Below are 12,568 nucleotides of genomic sequence, written 5' to 3'. Positions count from 1 at the left end.
TGAGAAAATTGAAAGCAGGAAGAGCTCTTAACCTCTTATTTTATCTCTAACTGCTGAGGTGCGAGTACTTTCAATAATGGAAAAACTCTATACATTTGGGCAATCTCTACCCAGAGTTATCGTTGTAGTGTAGCATAATACGCCCTCTGGTGAGAGATTGACATTTGGGGTGTTGCTAAGACGGGGAATTGAAAACGGGACAGAAAACGGAATTTTTTTAATGCAATAATATTAGGAGGAGGTCGGCATTTTGTAAACTGAAAAGGCTTATGAACAAGGGAATTTTAAGCAGAAATCACAAAGAGAACGGGAGGACATATTCAGAATCCACCGTTTGATATACTACATATAAATACACAATATCCACATGTATACATATATTTGTCTTTAGAACAAAAATACTGAAACATGTATTTATGCCCAAAAGCGGATCCAACGCCGACGACCCCATCCCTCGTTTAGTGTGTTTTCCCAGACCTCTGACCTGTGAGACTGTAACCTCCCGTTCTGAAATTTATGGATCCGACGCTAATTGCACATGGTATTTATGTGCTTTGTGCTTACCCCCCCCCCCCCTTTCCAACTTTTAAAACTTTGTATCAGTCAAGCCGAAAGCCTACATTAAAGGGGAGGCGAATTTTATTTATATGTGTAAACTTTAACAGGGGCCTGAGATACCTTTTTAATTATTATAATTAAAAGAGTTCGATTATACAATCTGCTTCGTTTCGTTTCGGTAGGTTTCGTTTCGTTTCGGTGGGTTTCGTTTCGTTTCGGTGGGTTTCGTTTCGTTTCGGTAGATTTCGTTTCGGTAGATTTCGTTTCGTTTCGTTTCGATTTCGTTTCGCACTTTACAGGTACCCGTATATGCATGCAGTATTTGTAGAATACATTTATACGAATGTAGTACAAACAACATACGATTTGAACCCCTTTATAAGATTTTCAATGTCGCTTTATTTACACAATCCTGTTAAAATCACATTCTTTCGTAGCGATAATTTCGAACAATCCCCTTTTTAACATCATTCGTTGCTGCTGTCAACAAGACAATCTTTCCAGATAAAAACATATCTAAGTATAGTCACAGGCGACCTGAAATGAAAGTTAGACCCTGGATTTCTAATCTTGAGAGGTTTTGCGTTACAAATGAGCTATCTTGATTCAGGATAATACTCCCAAAACCTCATACTGCAGTTGTTATACCGCCTATTTGGGAGAAAATTCTCTTCCAATATAGCAAAGATAAACAAGAGGCTCATGGGCTACATCGCTCACCTGAGTCACCTTCGCCCATATTTAAAGATTTTCCTTGTATATTTGCATGTAAAACTATGATCCTTATTATGGCCCCAACCTACCCCCGGCGGGCCATGATTTTTACAAACTGTATATACACTATGTCAGGAAACTTTCATGTAATTGTAAACTTCTCTGGCCTAATGGTTCTTGAGAAGAAGATTTATAAAGATTTTCCCTATATATTTGTAACTTTGATCCCCTATTTCGGCCCCACCCTTCCACCGGGATGGGGGGCAGGATTTTAACAAACTTGAATCTGCACTATGTAAGGAAGCTTTCATGTAAATGTAAACCTTTCTGGCCCAGTATATTTTTAAAGATTTACCTATACATTCGCATGTAAAACTTTCATCCCCTATTATGGTCCCAACCTACCCCCGGGGGTCATGATTTTTACAAACTTGAACTTGCACTATGTCAGGAAGCTTTCATGTAAATTTCAGCTCTTCTGGCCCAGTGGTTCTTGAGAATACAATAAAATGACCCCACCCTATTTTTGCATTTTTGTGAATACCTCCCATTTGAAGAGGGCATTGCCCTTCATTTGAACAAACTTGAAAGCCCTTCACCAAGGCATGCTTTTTGCCAAGTTTGTTTGAAATTGGTCCAGCGGTTCTGGAGAAGAAGTCGAAAATGTAAAAAGTTTACGGACAGACGACGGACAACAGACGATCAGAAAAGCTCCCTTGAGCTTTCAGCTCAAGTGAGCTAAAAAGGTGTTCCTCAATTGAACCCAAATGACAACAAAAGACAATTATACACAATTATCTTTCCCAATGTAAGTAAAACGATTTTCAAAATAAGTTTTAAATCCTGTCGTGACTGTGTGGAATTCTTTGTGCATCTATCTGTTTATTAAGATTGGATTAGACTGGGTCGCGTCTTCTTGTTCCTGTTTTATAAGATTTATGAATTAGATATTAACAGTAAAAATGAAGAGGTTCTAGAAGATTAGCGTTTGCAGCACCATTCGGTGATATTTACTCTGTTACCCGGTCAAAAGAAGATTGATTTAAACAAAATTTTATTTTAATTTTATTTTGACTACGGATTACTCCGTTTACCTGATCAATACAAAGGGCTCACGGCGGGTGGGATCGGTTGACAGGGGGCGATTACTTCTCCTACACATCTGATCCCACTTCTGGTATGTTCAGGGGTCCGTGCTTGCCCAACTCTTTATTTTCTATTCCTTATAGGAGTCACTGTTCGTCATTTTCGCCTTTCATACATCATGCTGCGCTCGACACCGGGTGCAGCATAAATATTGTTTGGCATAAAAACTAGCCTGCACGCTTGTTGTTGAAAGGATTCCATATTATGATTAAGCCAGTATTATTACAAGAAATTGAGAATATTATGTATGCCAAATGCAAGTAGTACCAATGTCCATACATATGAAATGTGTTCCCAAATGAATGACACAAATAACTAAGATACATCGTCCTAAAAATACAAATAAGCACAAGTTCAGATTGTTGCCTATAAACAAGTGGTAAACAAAAGGACAGATTTTGAGAATTTGTTTAATGTAATATGCACATTGGGTATGAAACAAAATAATGTTTTGGGTGATTTACAAAATACTTTAAAAGAAGTCGTCTGTCACGCCGTTTATACCATTCGCTCACCAGAGGGCGCGTTACAACGGTAATGCACGGAACTCTGGGTAGAATGCGTCTTTACTTGTAAAAAGTACTTGAATTCCTGCCATTCAAATTTAACTCTTTACAGCTGCATGTTTGAAAATGATTGATGCATAAAATGTGATTATTTATGATAACATTTCATAGCGGTAGGTTGATATAATGGCTCGAGAAATCTCACTGAGTGAATATCCACCTACGGTAGATCAAATAAACGCTATCGTGATTTGTTTTTGTTGTCTTCCGATATCAAACGTCAGAAATTTAATTCATGCGCTACTGAACAGTGTAGCCCCCATCGATAACGATTGGAGACCCCGTCATACTGTCTGCTCCAGAGGAACACAGGAACAATACCAAATCACATATCTGCGAAAATAAAGACGGACATTTCCATTTAAGTTACATATGTCGCTCTATTTACAATCAACCAGTAGATGTTATATGATTTAAAAAGAGATAGTTACTGCATGAACCTGGTCTATTTCAACCGGCTTTCCTGTAGGAGCTTGGGAAAAGAATTTATCCTGCAAAAAAGAAAAACTGTTTCTTACGCGGAGAACGTTTCAAATTTAAAGTACCTTAGCTTCTTCGTATGTTAATATTCCCTCCTTTTCCTGGAAAGCGCGCACCTGTGGCTCAGTCACTGAAAAAGAGGACACGGTAAAAATTCCAGCTATAATAGTATATCCTTCCGGAAAGACGTGGCTATGTTATATTTTCCAGGAACAAACTGACCAAGGTTAAACATTCCCAGTATAGAACACCCCCGTCCCCAATATAGATAACAGAACGCCCGCTCCAATTTAGTAATTATTCAGCTTTGGTTTAACTATTCAAATTCACTCACTATACAACATAAGGATAATTGTCAGTGCTGACATTCTTGTATAATTGGAAAGTTCATAATTATATCTAAATGTTTCTGGTTCCACTTACATCAAACAATTAGATAGTATGCTATTTCATATGTCATAATGTTTGTCCTTTCTCAAAGAATGCAGGTTCGGCAGAGGAAATTGCATTTCTATCTTTCAATATTAAAACAATTAAACGCATTATTTTTTTATATATAAAAATATTGAATCTATTGGTTTTCTCAGCTGATACACGATAAACTTTCTTTTGACGTAGAAAAATGGTTATTATTTAGAAACAGATTTCATGAAAGATCAAAGTTGATTCAGTAACTCAAATTTAATGATAATCTGGAAACGAGAGGAGGGGGTGGGTCTTGTCCACAGTGGTTTTTCGGCCTGGAAGACACCGACTTTGAGCATGAGGGAAAGTCAATAAACAAACAACTATCATTCAATGATGTATACATTAATTATAGATGTGCATTTAATTCTATGAAGGCATGATTCTCTTTCTGATGTACAAACTTTACAACTCTTCAAGGTTATAGTCCATTTTCTATATGAATGTGGTCGTTTTTCTGAAGAAAAAATAATCATGTTCTTTTTCACTATGATTTAGTTGTGAAACTACTTGTACACTCTGTAAACATAACTAATATCCTTGCATTGTATTTCTTTGTATCCGTTGTAAATTACTCATAATGTATGGCAATTTTATGACTTATTGTCAAGGGAGAGGGCTATCTACATGTAAGTTGGGGCTATCTACGGTTTTGAAGTAATGCCTAATCTTTTTGATATTTTGTCAATAAAATAAGTTCAATCCAATTCAGGGAAATTTTATACTAGGACACCTGTCCACGGCGGAAAATGTGACCGGGACCCATTTTCCAGGGAAAAATTCTGCTATACTGAATTGGAATTCGGTGTATGAGATCTTTGATACACATGTTGTGAAAAATTATGTTAGAATATACAGTTAGGAAATAAGTTACGTATGTGACGTACAGTGTGCCGCCTCTTACTTACCACCACAAGTCCAATTGTGGTTTTAAAATTTAACCTTTGCTTTAGAAATATGACTCACTATGATCGATCGTGTAACTGAGAACTTGACTTGTCAGTTCAATTTGTGTAAAATATGTATATATCAAAGGTCAATAGTTCTGACCAAAATTAAAGTTGTGGACAGGCACACAAACGGCTAATCAGATGTACCAAAAACAAAATGCTAATACGATCTTCGATCTCGTGGGCACAATATGTCCATGGGCAAGCAAAGACGCTCATGGGCCTTAACGTTCAAATAAATACATGTATTGCACATAGAAAATTAAATATTCATTCTGCAACGATTGCACTTTTAAAATCATTTATGGGCAACCTTGGTCTTAACCAAATGACCCTGTGTCGAGACATTGACTTACTGTCTAGTCTTAACAGAGCTCTGCGCTAAGTATTTTACAAAATTATGGATTTGCACAATTCATTCGACAGTATACTTTCGAAAGGTCGGTGGTCTCTTCCCAGGTACATTATATCTGGGTTCTCTCTTCCACCAATAAAAACTGGGCGCCACCAGATAACTGAAAAATTATTGAGTATGGCGGAAAACATCGATCAATCGTCAGAGAAGTCGTGTGATTATTGATGGAAAAATCATTGAATTCCCAACCGTATCCTCTCCGGAACTGAATAAATGGTCTGATGATTTAAAACAGATTCCACTTTTTACCCAAGCTGATGCCGAGTGGTCTCCTGCTCTCTTCAAAATTACAAGTCTGAACGAGGTTACAAATTGTTTAAATCTAATCACATCCACTCTATTCATTGTCATAAGTTAACTCACAACCATCTATATGTAAAATCGCTATGTGTTAGAGAGACTTCACAGTCAGCTGATCCATATAGGATATTGTGCTTGCTTGATTGCACTGATGGAAGTTGTACCTCTGCTGGCTGTGATTGCACTGGGTAAGTAATGTTCAATATCAAAATTACATGTAATTATAACGATTAATTTTCACACTATACACAATTTCAATGGGGTTTTTTACATTATGAATTTATGTCATCAGAGAAAGTAAAACTGATGTCAAGGATAATATTCTGTTTATAATCAATACATTCATTAACTGATAAGAATACATGATTAATAGATAGGTAATCCAGCATTACAACTGTACATTTAAAGGGGCTGGTTCACATTTTTTAGGACATTTTTTCTTCTTCATTTTATGATGTTAAAACAATAAAATATAACTCATTTCAAGTTTCATTTTATACAGGTGTAAAATTACACAGAATGTCATGATTATAAATCTAAAATCTGACATAATCATTGACCACCAGTCAGAGTCAGTTAACTGGTACCAATACAGATATGGTAGAATTAATTCTTCCATCTTACACAATGTTTGTCATTATAAAGGAAATGACCCCAATAATTATATAGTAAAACAAATTTTTAGCAATGAATGTACATCATTAAATGATTTTCAACACCTGCCACTATTTATGGTAAGGAAAGAGAAGTTTTGGCAAGACATTTATATGAAAAAAATGTATGTTGCAGAACACAAAGTTGGTTAATTGAAAACTTCAGGTCTTATAATTGATTCCAGTAAACCTCATTTAGGTGCTTCACCAGATGGAATTTTACAATATAAGTGTTGTGGGACAAGAGCACTTGAAATTAAATGTCCATACAAATTCAGAAATTTCACTGTAGATCAGATTTTCAATGAAAATTATCATGTCCAAAAGGATGAGAATGGGTGTATGAAATTAAAAGAGATCTCAAATTGGTACACACAAATTCAGACTCAAATGGCAGTTGCATATGTACAGTGGTGTGATTTTGTATTGTATTTAGAAGGTGATGTCAAAAATTGAGAACACAAAATTTACAGTGAAAGAATTTACTTTGATTCATCACTGTGGAATTCCTTGTTTACGAAATCAAAGATATTTTTTGTGAAAGTCTTAATTACTGCCAAAGTTGAGTGGAATGTTGTAGATTATGATGTCCAAAGTTGGAATGCTTGCAATATATTATTTTATTGCTATCAAGATATACATAAATTGATTTCAAGATATTTTTCTGATTATCCTTATTCCTGATGCAAATATTTTATGTACATGTCTGAACACAAACCAAAATACATGTAGATAATGATTGATAATGAAGTACACAATTATTCTTATTTTAAGGATACAATATATCTTTATGATGTTAAGTCAAAAATACATGTACTTCTCATACATCAATTTCATGTCTAAAATGCTGAATAAACTGCATGTTTCTTTCTCCTTAAAATTTGATTAAATAATGCATCAAAATTCTCTTCCTTACCATTTGTCTTTCTGGTATACCTGTCCTTTTGATACTAAATACAGCAGTATCCAAGTCATAGCTAAGTCATTGGCTTCCCGTTGATTATCGTATCCAGTACAAAATTCTCCTTTATGTGTTTGAAAGTCTCCACAACCTGGCTCCAGGATATCTAACGGAACTCATTATTCCATACAACCCGACAAGAGCCCTGCGTTCAGAAACCGCAAATCTATTAACTGTACCATCAGTCAGGACTAAGACCTACGGTGAACGCAGATTCGACAAGGCTGCATCCACACTCTGGAACAATCTGCCTAGCCAGCTCAGAAACGCCAAAAATCTTGAATGTTTTAAACGTCTGTTAAAAACTCATCTTTTCTGTCAATCCTATAACCTTTAAATAGCTATGTACTGTTAAATTTAATGAACTTTGGGCACATTTGTGTTTTAGATTCCTTTGAGTAGTTTTACTTGTTTGTTTTTCATATATTTAGGACGTTGTATGCTTGCATCATATTTTATATTTTGAATTGTCTTGATTTGTACTTTTTATCCATTATGACATAATGTTGCATTCATGCTTAGATGTGTAAGAATTATTCGTTGTGTATTCTATGGTTTTTCTTTTAATTATCAATTGTAAAGGATTCGACCCGGCATTGGCTGTTTATGGCCTAGCGAATGTGGAAAAAATAAACACTGATTTGTAATAAATCTGAGTGTTTATTTCTTCTGTATAGGACAGATACCGTTCAACGATGGGGGGCTTAAACATGACCGGATGCTGGTAATAGTACACTAAGTGCTAAAATCAACAAAAGACTATATATTTCCGGGAAAATCGCCGATTTAGTCAACCTTGAGCTCAAATTTATTTAATATCGGGTTATCGACGGCAAAATATTAAATTAGAATATGAAAATTCAAACATTTGAAAATAGTTTTGAGTGAAAAAAAAATGCCGTCAGGAACCCGATATATCGAAATTAAATTAATTAAGAATTAGCGGTAAGCGCTAAAACTGTCGTCTGGTCATCGGCGTCGTCGCGTCTATAGAAACAGCGATGCATTTCACAGCAACTGATTAACACGGTGCAATCCGCAATCCACTTTCAAGGTAAGTTCATTGATAGATTATACTAAATAATGAGACTATTCAAAATGTCTTACATTTACACTGTCAGGTGAAGGAGATGTTTATAGTTCATTTAATATTCTGGGTTAAGTTGTTAAATATTTTCCCCACATCTATGTATTAGCCTTACATTTGTTAGTAGAAGTAATATACAGAGCCTATCATATCGCTAAGAATAAATATAATTTTTCTAATTTAGAATGATTACATCATTAAATGCACTGCGTTCCTATTGAATTTATTATCTTAAAATATAGGCCTATATATACGATCTCCCTAACCAAATTCAGCGACATTATGCAGCATGTCGAACGTAATACATTCCGAGAATGTTGTTGTACATTACTGTCACTTTAATACTACACTACTCCGAGTTACAAACTTCCAAAATATGTCATGCTCAATTTTTTTTTAATTTCTTTATAACTTCCGCCGCGGATCCTAATCTATGACGCAATTTGTTAATATACTTCACATGAATTTATCGTTACGAGTTAGTAAAATGTAAAATCAAATTTTATATATCCGCATGTATAACACATTGACTAAAATCAACTTTTGGTGTATAAAAAGGTTTATAATAATATCTTGTACATTAAAAAAAAAAATTACATGACAACTATGTAAAATATTCTTTATTGAAAGACTATGTAATCACCATAAAGGGCGATAAATCTGTATGAATCACACGGACAGATCCCCCTGCTGAAAAAAATGTATTTAACAAAATAATTGTGCAATATGATACTGTATAATTATATAGTGTGTTGTAACATGTAAAACAAAAAATCTGCAGTTTTGTCTTCTTGTTTTTTTTTTCTTTGGTAACTATAATTATAATTTCAAAGAAAATTACAAAAATGCAAATAATTAATGCATGCATTTGAGTACCTGAAAGGAAATATGGACAGAATATTAATCAATAATTTTCAAGAACAAATTAAATATATGAAACATCTCTTTCCTGAGTAGGTGGATATATTTTTAAATCTAATTGATGGAAAAGGGTAGTTTGAACAATTAATTCAATTAACATTAATCATTAAGGCCTTTAGTTAGTTTAAAGCAAAGCCCTGGTGGGAGTTCAGTGGGCAAAGCCTTCCAAAGCTCTAGGATTTTGAGGGTTTTTAACTTTTTTACTTTTATAGGTCATACTTGCTATAAGAAAAAGGGGGTGGGGGGTGGGGGGTGGGGGTGGAAACAACCCCCCCCCCTCCTGTAAAGTAACATAGAGAAAAAATATGTAAAATGAAACAGATTTTATTTGACATTTCAGATGCCTGGTAAGAAATCTTACAACTGTTGTAATTGTCCACGCGTGGTACGACAGAAAGACAGATACAGCATTGCAAGAAAATACAGAGTCGTTATCTCCAAACTATCTGGGAGAACACCAGGTGACGATGACTTCCTATGCAACAGATGTAGGTGCATGTGTGCACGTCACATAAAACGCAAAGGTCATAGCATGGCGAGCACGACAGATTGTCAAGGTGAATCCGCACCATCAACATCATCTACAACTTTAACACCTCAGTTCAGTCCACCATCAGTAACTCTTCCTTTTCCTTGCACATCAAGAGGACATGCTGCATGTTGCATCTGCAAAAGGCCAGGACCAAAGCTAGTTGTGGTTCCAGTGGGATTTCGTCATCGAATCTTTATCACCAAAGAAGTCATAATTCCTGCTGGAGCTCGTTGCTGCCCAAAACACCTGCAGAGAGACATTGAAAGTTTGAACCCAACAGCGAGAACAACAAAGTTCAATAAAACTTCAATAACTGAGCTGATCAAGTTCTTAAGAACTGAGATTATACGAAGTGAGAAAGCAAGGCTAGATTTTGACAGTGAAAATCTTACAGACACTGAATATGTAGATCTCCTGGGGATATCAAAAGCTTCTTTCAATGACATGATGCTGTTTATCGAGGGGAAAATCAAAATAACTCCTGCTAGAACTACCAGAACCAGCCTTGCAATCTTTTTGCTAAAATTGAGAGGAGGGGAGTCAAACAAGATTTTGTCCACATTGTTTAATATTTCCAAATCCAGTATACAAAGAAGTGTGCGAGCTGTCCGCAATATATTGATGACTGGAGGTTTTGTCACAGAAAACCTTGGATTTGGTCACATAACGCGAGAGGAGATAATCAATAAGCATACGCGACCCCTTGCCCAGACACTTTTTGGTGATGACACAACTCAGCAAGCCATACTTATATTGGATGGGACGTACATCTACATCAACAAAAGTGGTAATTTTAGATTTCAACGTCAATCCTACAGTCTCCACAAAGGCAGGCCACTTGTGAAACCTATGGTCATTGTGTCATCGACAGGCTACTTTGTTTCTGTATTAGGCCCTTATATTGCAAAAAACAATGATGCCTCCATACTCAACCACATTTTGAAAAGAAATATCGATGACATACAGGGATGGGTTTGCGAGGATGATGTATTTGTGGTGGACCGTGGTTTCAGAGACTCCTTGGATTACTTGGAGGAACTAGGTATCAAGGCACAGATGCCATCCTTTATGGCTCATGGAGACAGGCAGATGTCAACTGAAAGTGCAAATATTAGTCGATTAGTGACAAAGGTAAGTCTTATTTTTCATGTGAATTTTAGGTTTATTTTGCAATGCAAAGAACTTAGTTACAGAAAAATATATCTTCATAATATATTTATGTAAACATATTTTAAAATCACAGATAAGATGGGTGGTTGAGTCAGCGAATGGTAGGATAAAGCAATGGCGTTACCTTGGGAAAATCCTGCCAACGAGCCAGGTTCCGTACATTGGAGATTTTGTTAGGATTGTTTGTGCCATCAGTAACAGGTATATTATAATCAATTCCAATAACTTGCAAATAAACATGCATCTCACAATGAAATCCTGTAAAGAGATGAAATTAAAATGAAATCATAATACCATTACCTAAGTAATTAGATACACTAAGTATATTGATACTTAAAAAACCCAGAATGTTTATATTCAGGTTATGCTTGATTTATCATTATAGGTACTTGAAAAGTATTTCTAATGGTAGTGCTGAAGATGACCAGATCCTTGGTACAAAAATGATTTACTTATCAAAGCAAATCAACACCCTTCGGCAGCATGTTGAAGAAAACAAATTGGAAAGACGATCAGCTTGTTGGGAGGAAATGGATGATATCACTGACTTTCCAAACCTGGATGAAGAGCAACTGAGGTCTCTGACATGTGGCACGTACCAGCTGAAATTATCCCCAAGCTATGCCCAGGAACATATTGAAGGAGATTGTGCCATTCATGTCCACAAGGAGGAGCCAGGTCTAGTACGAATCAGAATGCAGAGTCGTCATGTGTCATCCAGGTCCTACCTTCTGTGGATAAAGTATGCAGAGGGTGCAATAATTGCATGGTATTGTAAGTGTAAGGCTGGTGCTCGTGTTGTTGGCATGTGTGCACACATTGCAGCCATTCTATGGTATGTGGGGTATGCACGGCACCAACCAGCGGGGCGAATAGGTGTGCGTGATTGGGGGGAGTTTCTGGAAGATGCCACTTTGGTTGATGAGTCTGAGAGTTCCAGTGAAGGCAGTGAAATAGAAGAGTAAAACAGTTGTACCAGAGAAGAAGATATTGATTGTTAAAAGAGAGAGAGAGAGAGAGAGAGAGAGAGAGAGAGAGAGAGAGAGAGAGAGAGAGAGAGAGAGAGAAGATATTGATTGCAGAGAGAGAGAGATAGATTTTGTATCATCTTATAAGTTGTTTTTATTTCAAACATCATTATTTCCTATATATTCAACTTATATTTATTTGGAAGATTCCTTCATCTCACTTTGTGATCATAAAATGATACAATCAATTATTTTTATATTAACATGAGTAATTAAAACAATTTTCATACTCTTATCCAGATCTACTTTGTCAGTTTATCATAATTGTTAAGCAAGCATTGCAATACATTTTACATTTATCAGATGTGATATTTGGCAATTTCAGTTGCTCACATTGGGGTACATTTTATATTTCAAAGAATGCAGTCTGATTTAAGTGAAAGATTGGGAACCTTTACTTTGATGTATTTGCCAAATAATATTAACTGATTTCATATGAAAGACGAGATGACTATTGTCATAATTATTGAAAACATTTTTGCAATGCTTGATAACAGTATATATTATATATATATTGAATTTAATTCTCCATGGAGAATTGCACAACTTGATATCTATATTTTAGGGGATGTTAAAAAATAATCCATTATTTCTTAGTTTGCAAACTATGAAATAATGGATT

General features: G+C 35.6%; 2 protein-coding genes across 2 annotated transcripts; both read left to right on the top strand.

Moving 5' to 3' along the window:
• The first annotated feature begins 9,556 nt into the window (after positions 1 to 9,556).
• Positions 9,557 to 11,216, top strand: LOC130050310 (uncharacterized). The gene is made up of 2 exons (XM_056150013.1): positions 9,557 to 10,879; positions 10,992 to 11,216. The coding sequence occupies exons 1-2, from the start codon at positions 9,557 to 9,559 to the stop codon at positions 11,199 to 11,201; spliced, it is 1,533 nt and encodes a 510-aa protein (XP_056005988.1). The 3' UTR covers positions 11,202 to 11,216.
• A 121-nt stretch (positions 11,217 to 11,337) lies between these two features.
• On the top strand, positions 11,338 to 12,181 carry LOC130050311 (uncharacterized). Its single transcript, XM_056150014.1, has one exon. The coding sequence runs from the start codon at positions 11,362 to 11,364 to the stop codon at positions 11,881 to 11,883; it is 522 nt and encodes a 173-aa protein (XP_056005989.1). The 5' UTR covers positions 11,338 to 11,361; the 3' UTR covers positions 11,884 to 12,181.
• Positions 12,182 to 12,568: the final 387 nt, after the last annotated feature.

Source organism: Ostrea edulis, chromosome 9 (assembly GCF_947568905.1).
Source record: "Ostrea edulis chromosome 9, xbOstEdul1.1, whole genome shotgun sequence".
NCBI lineage: Eukaryota > Metazoa > Mollusca > Bivalvia > Ostreida > Ostreidae > Ostrea > Ostrea edulis.
The sequence above is the reverse complement of the archived record's forward strand: the minus strand, read 5'-3'. Positions and strand labels throughout refer to the sequence as shown.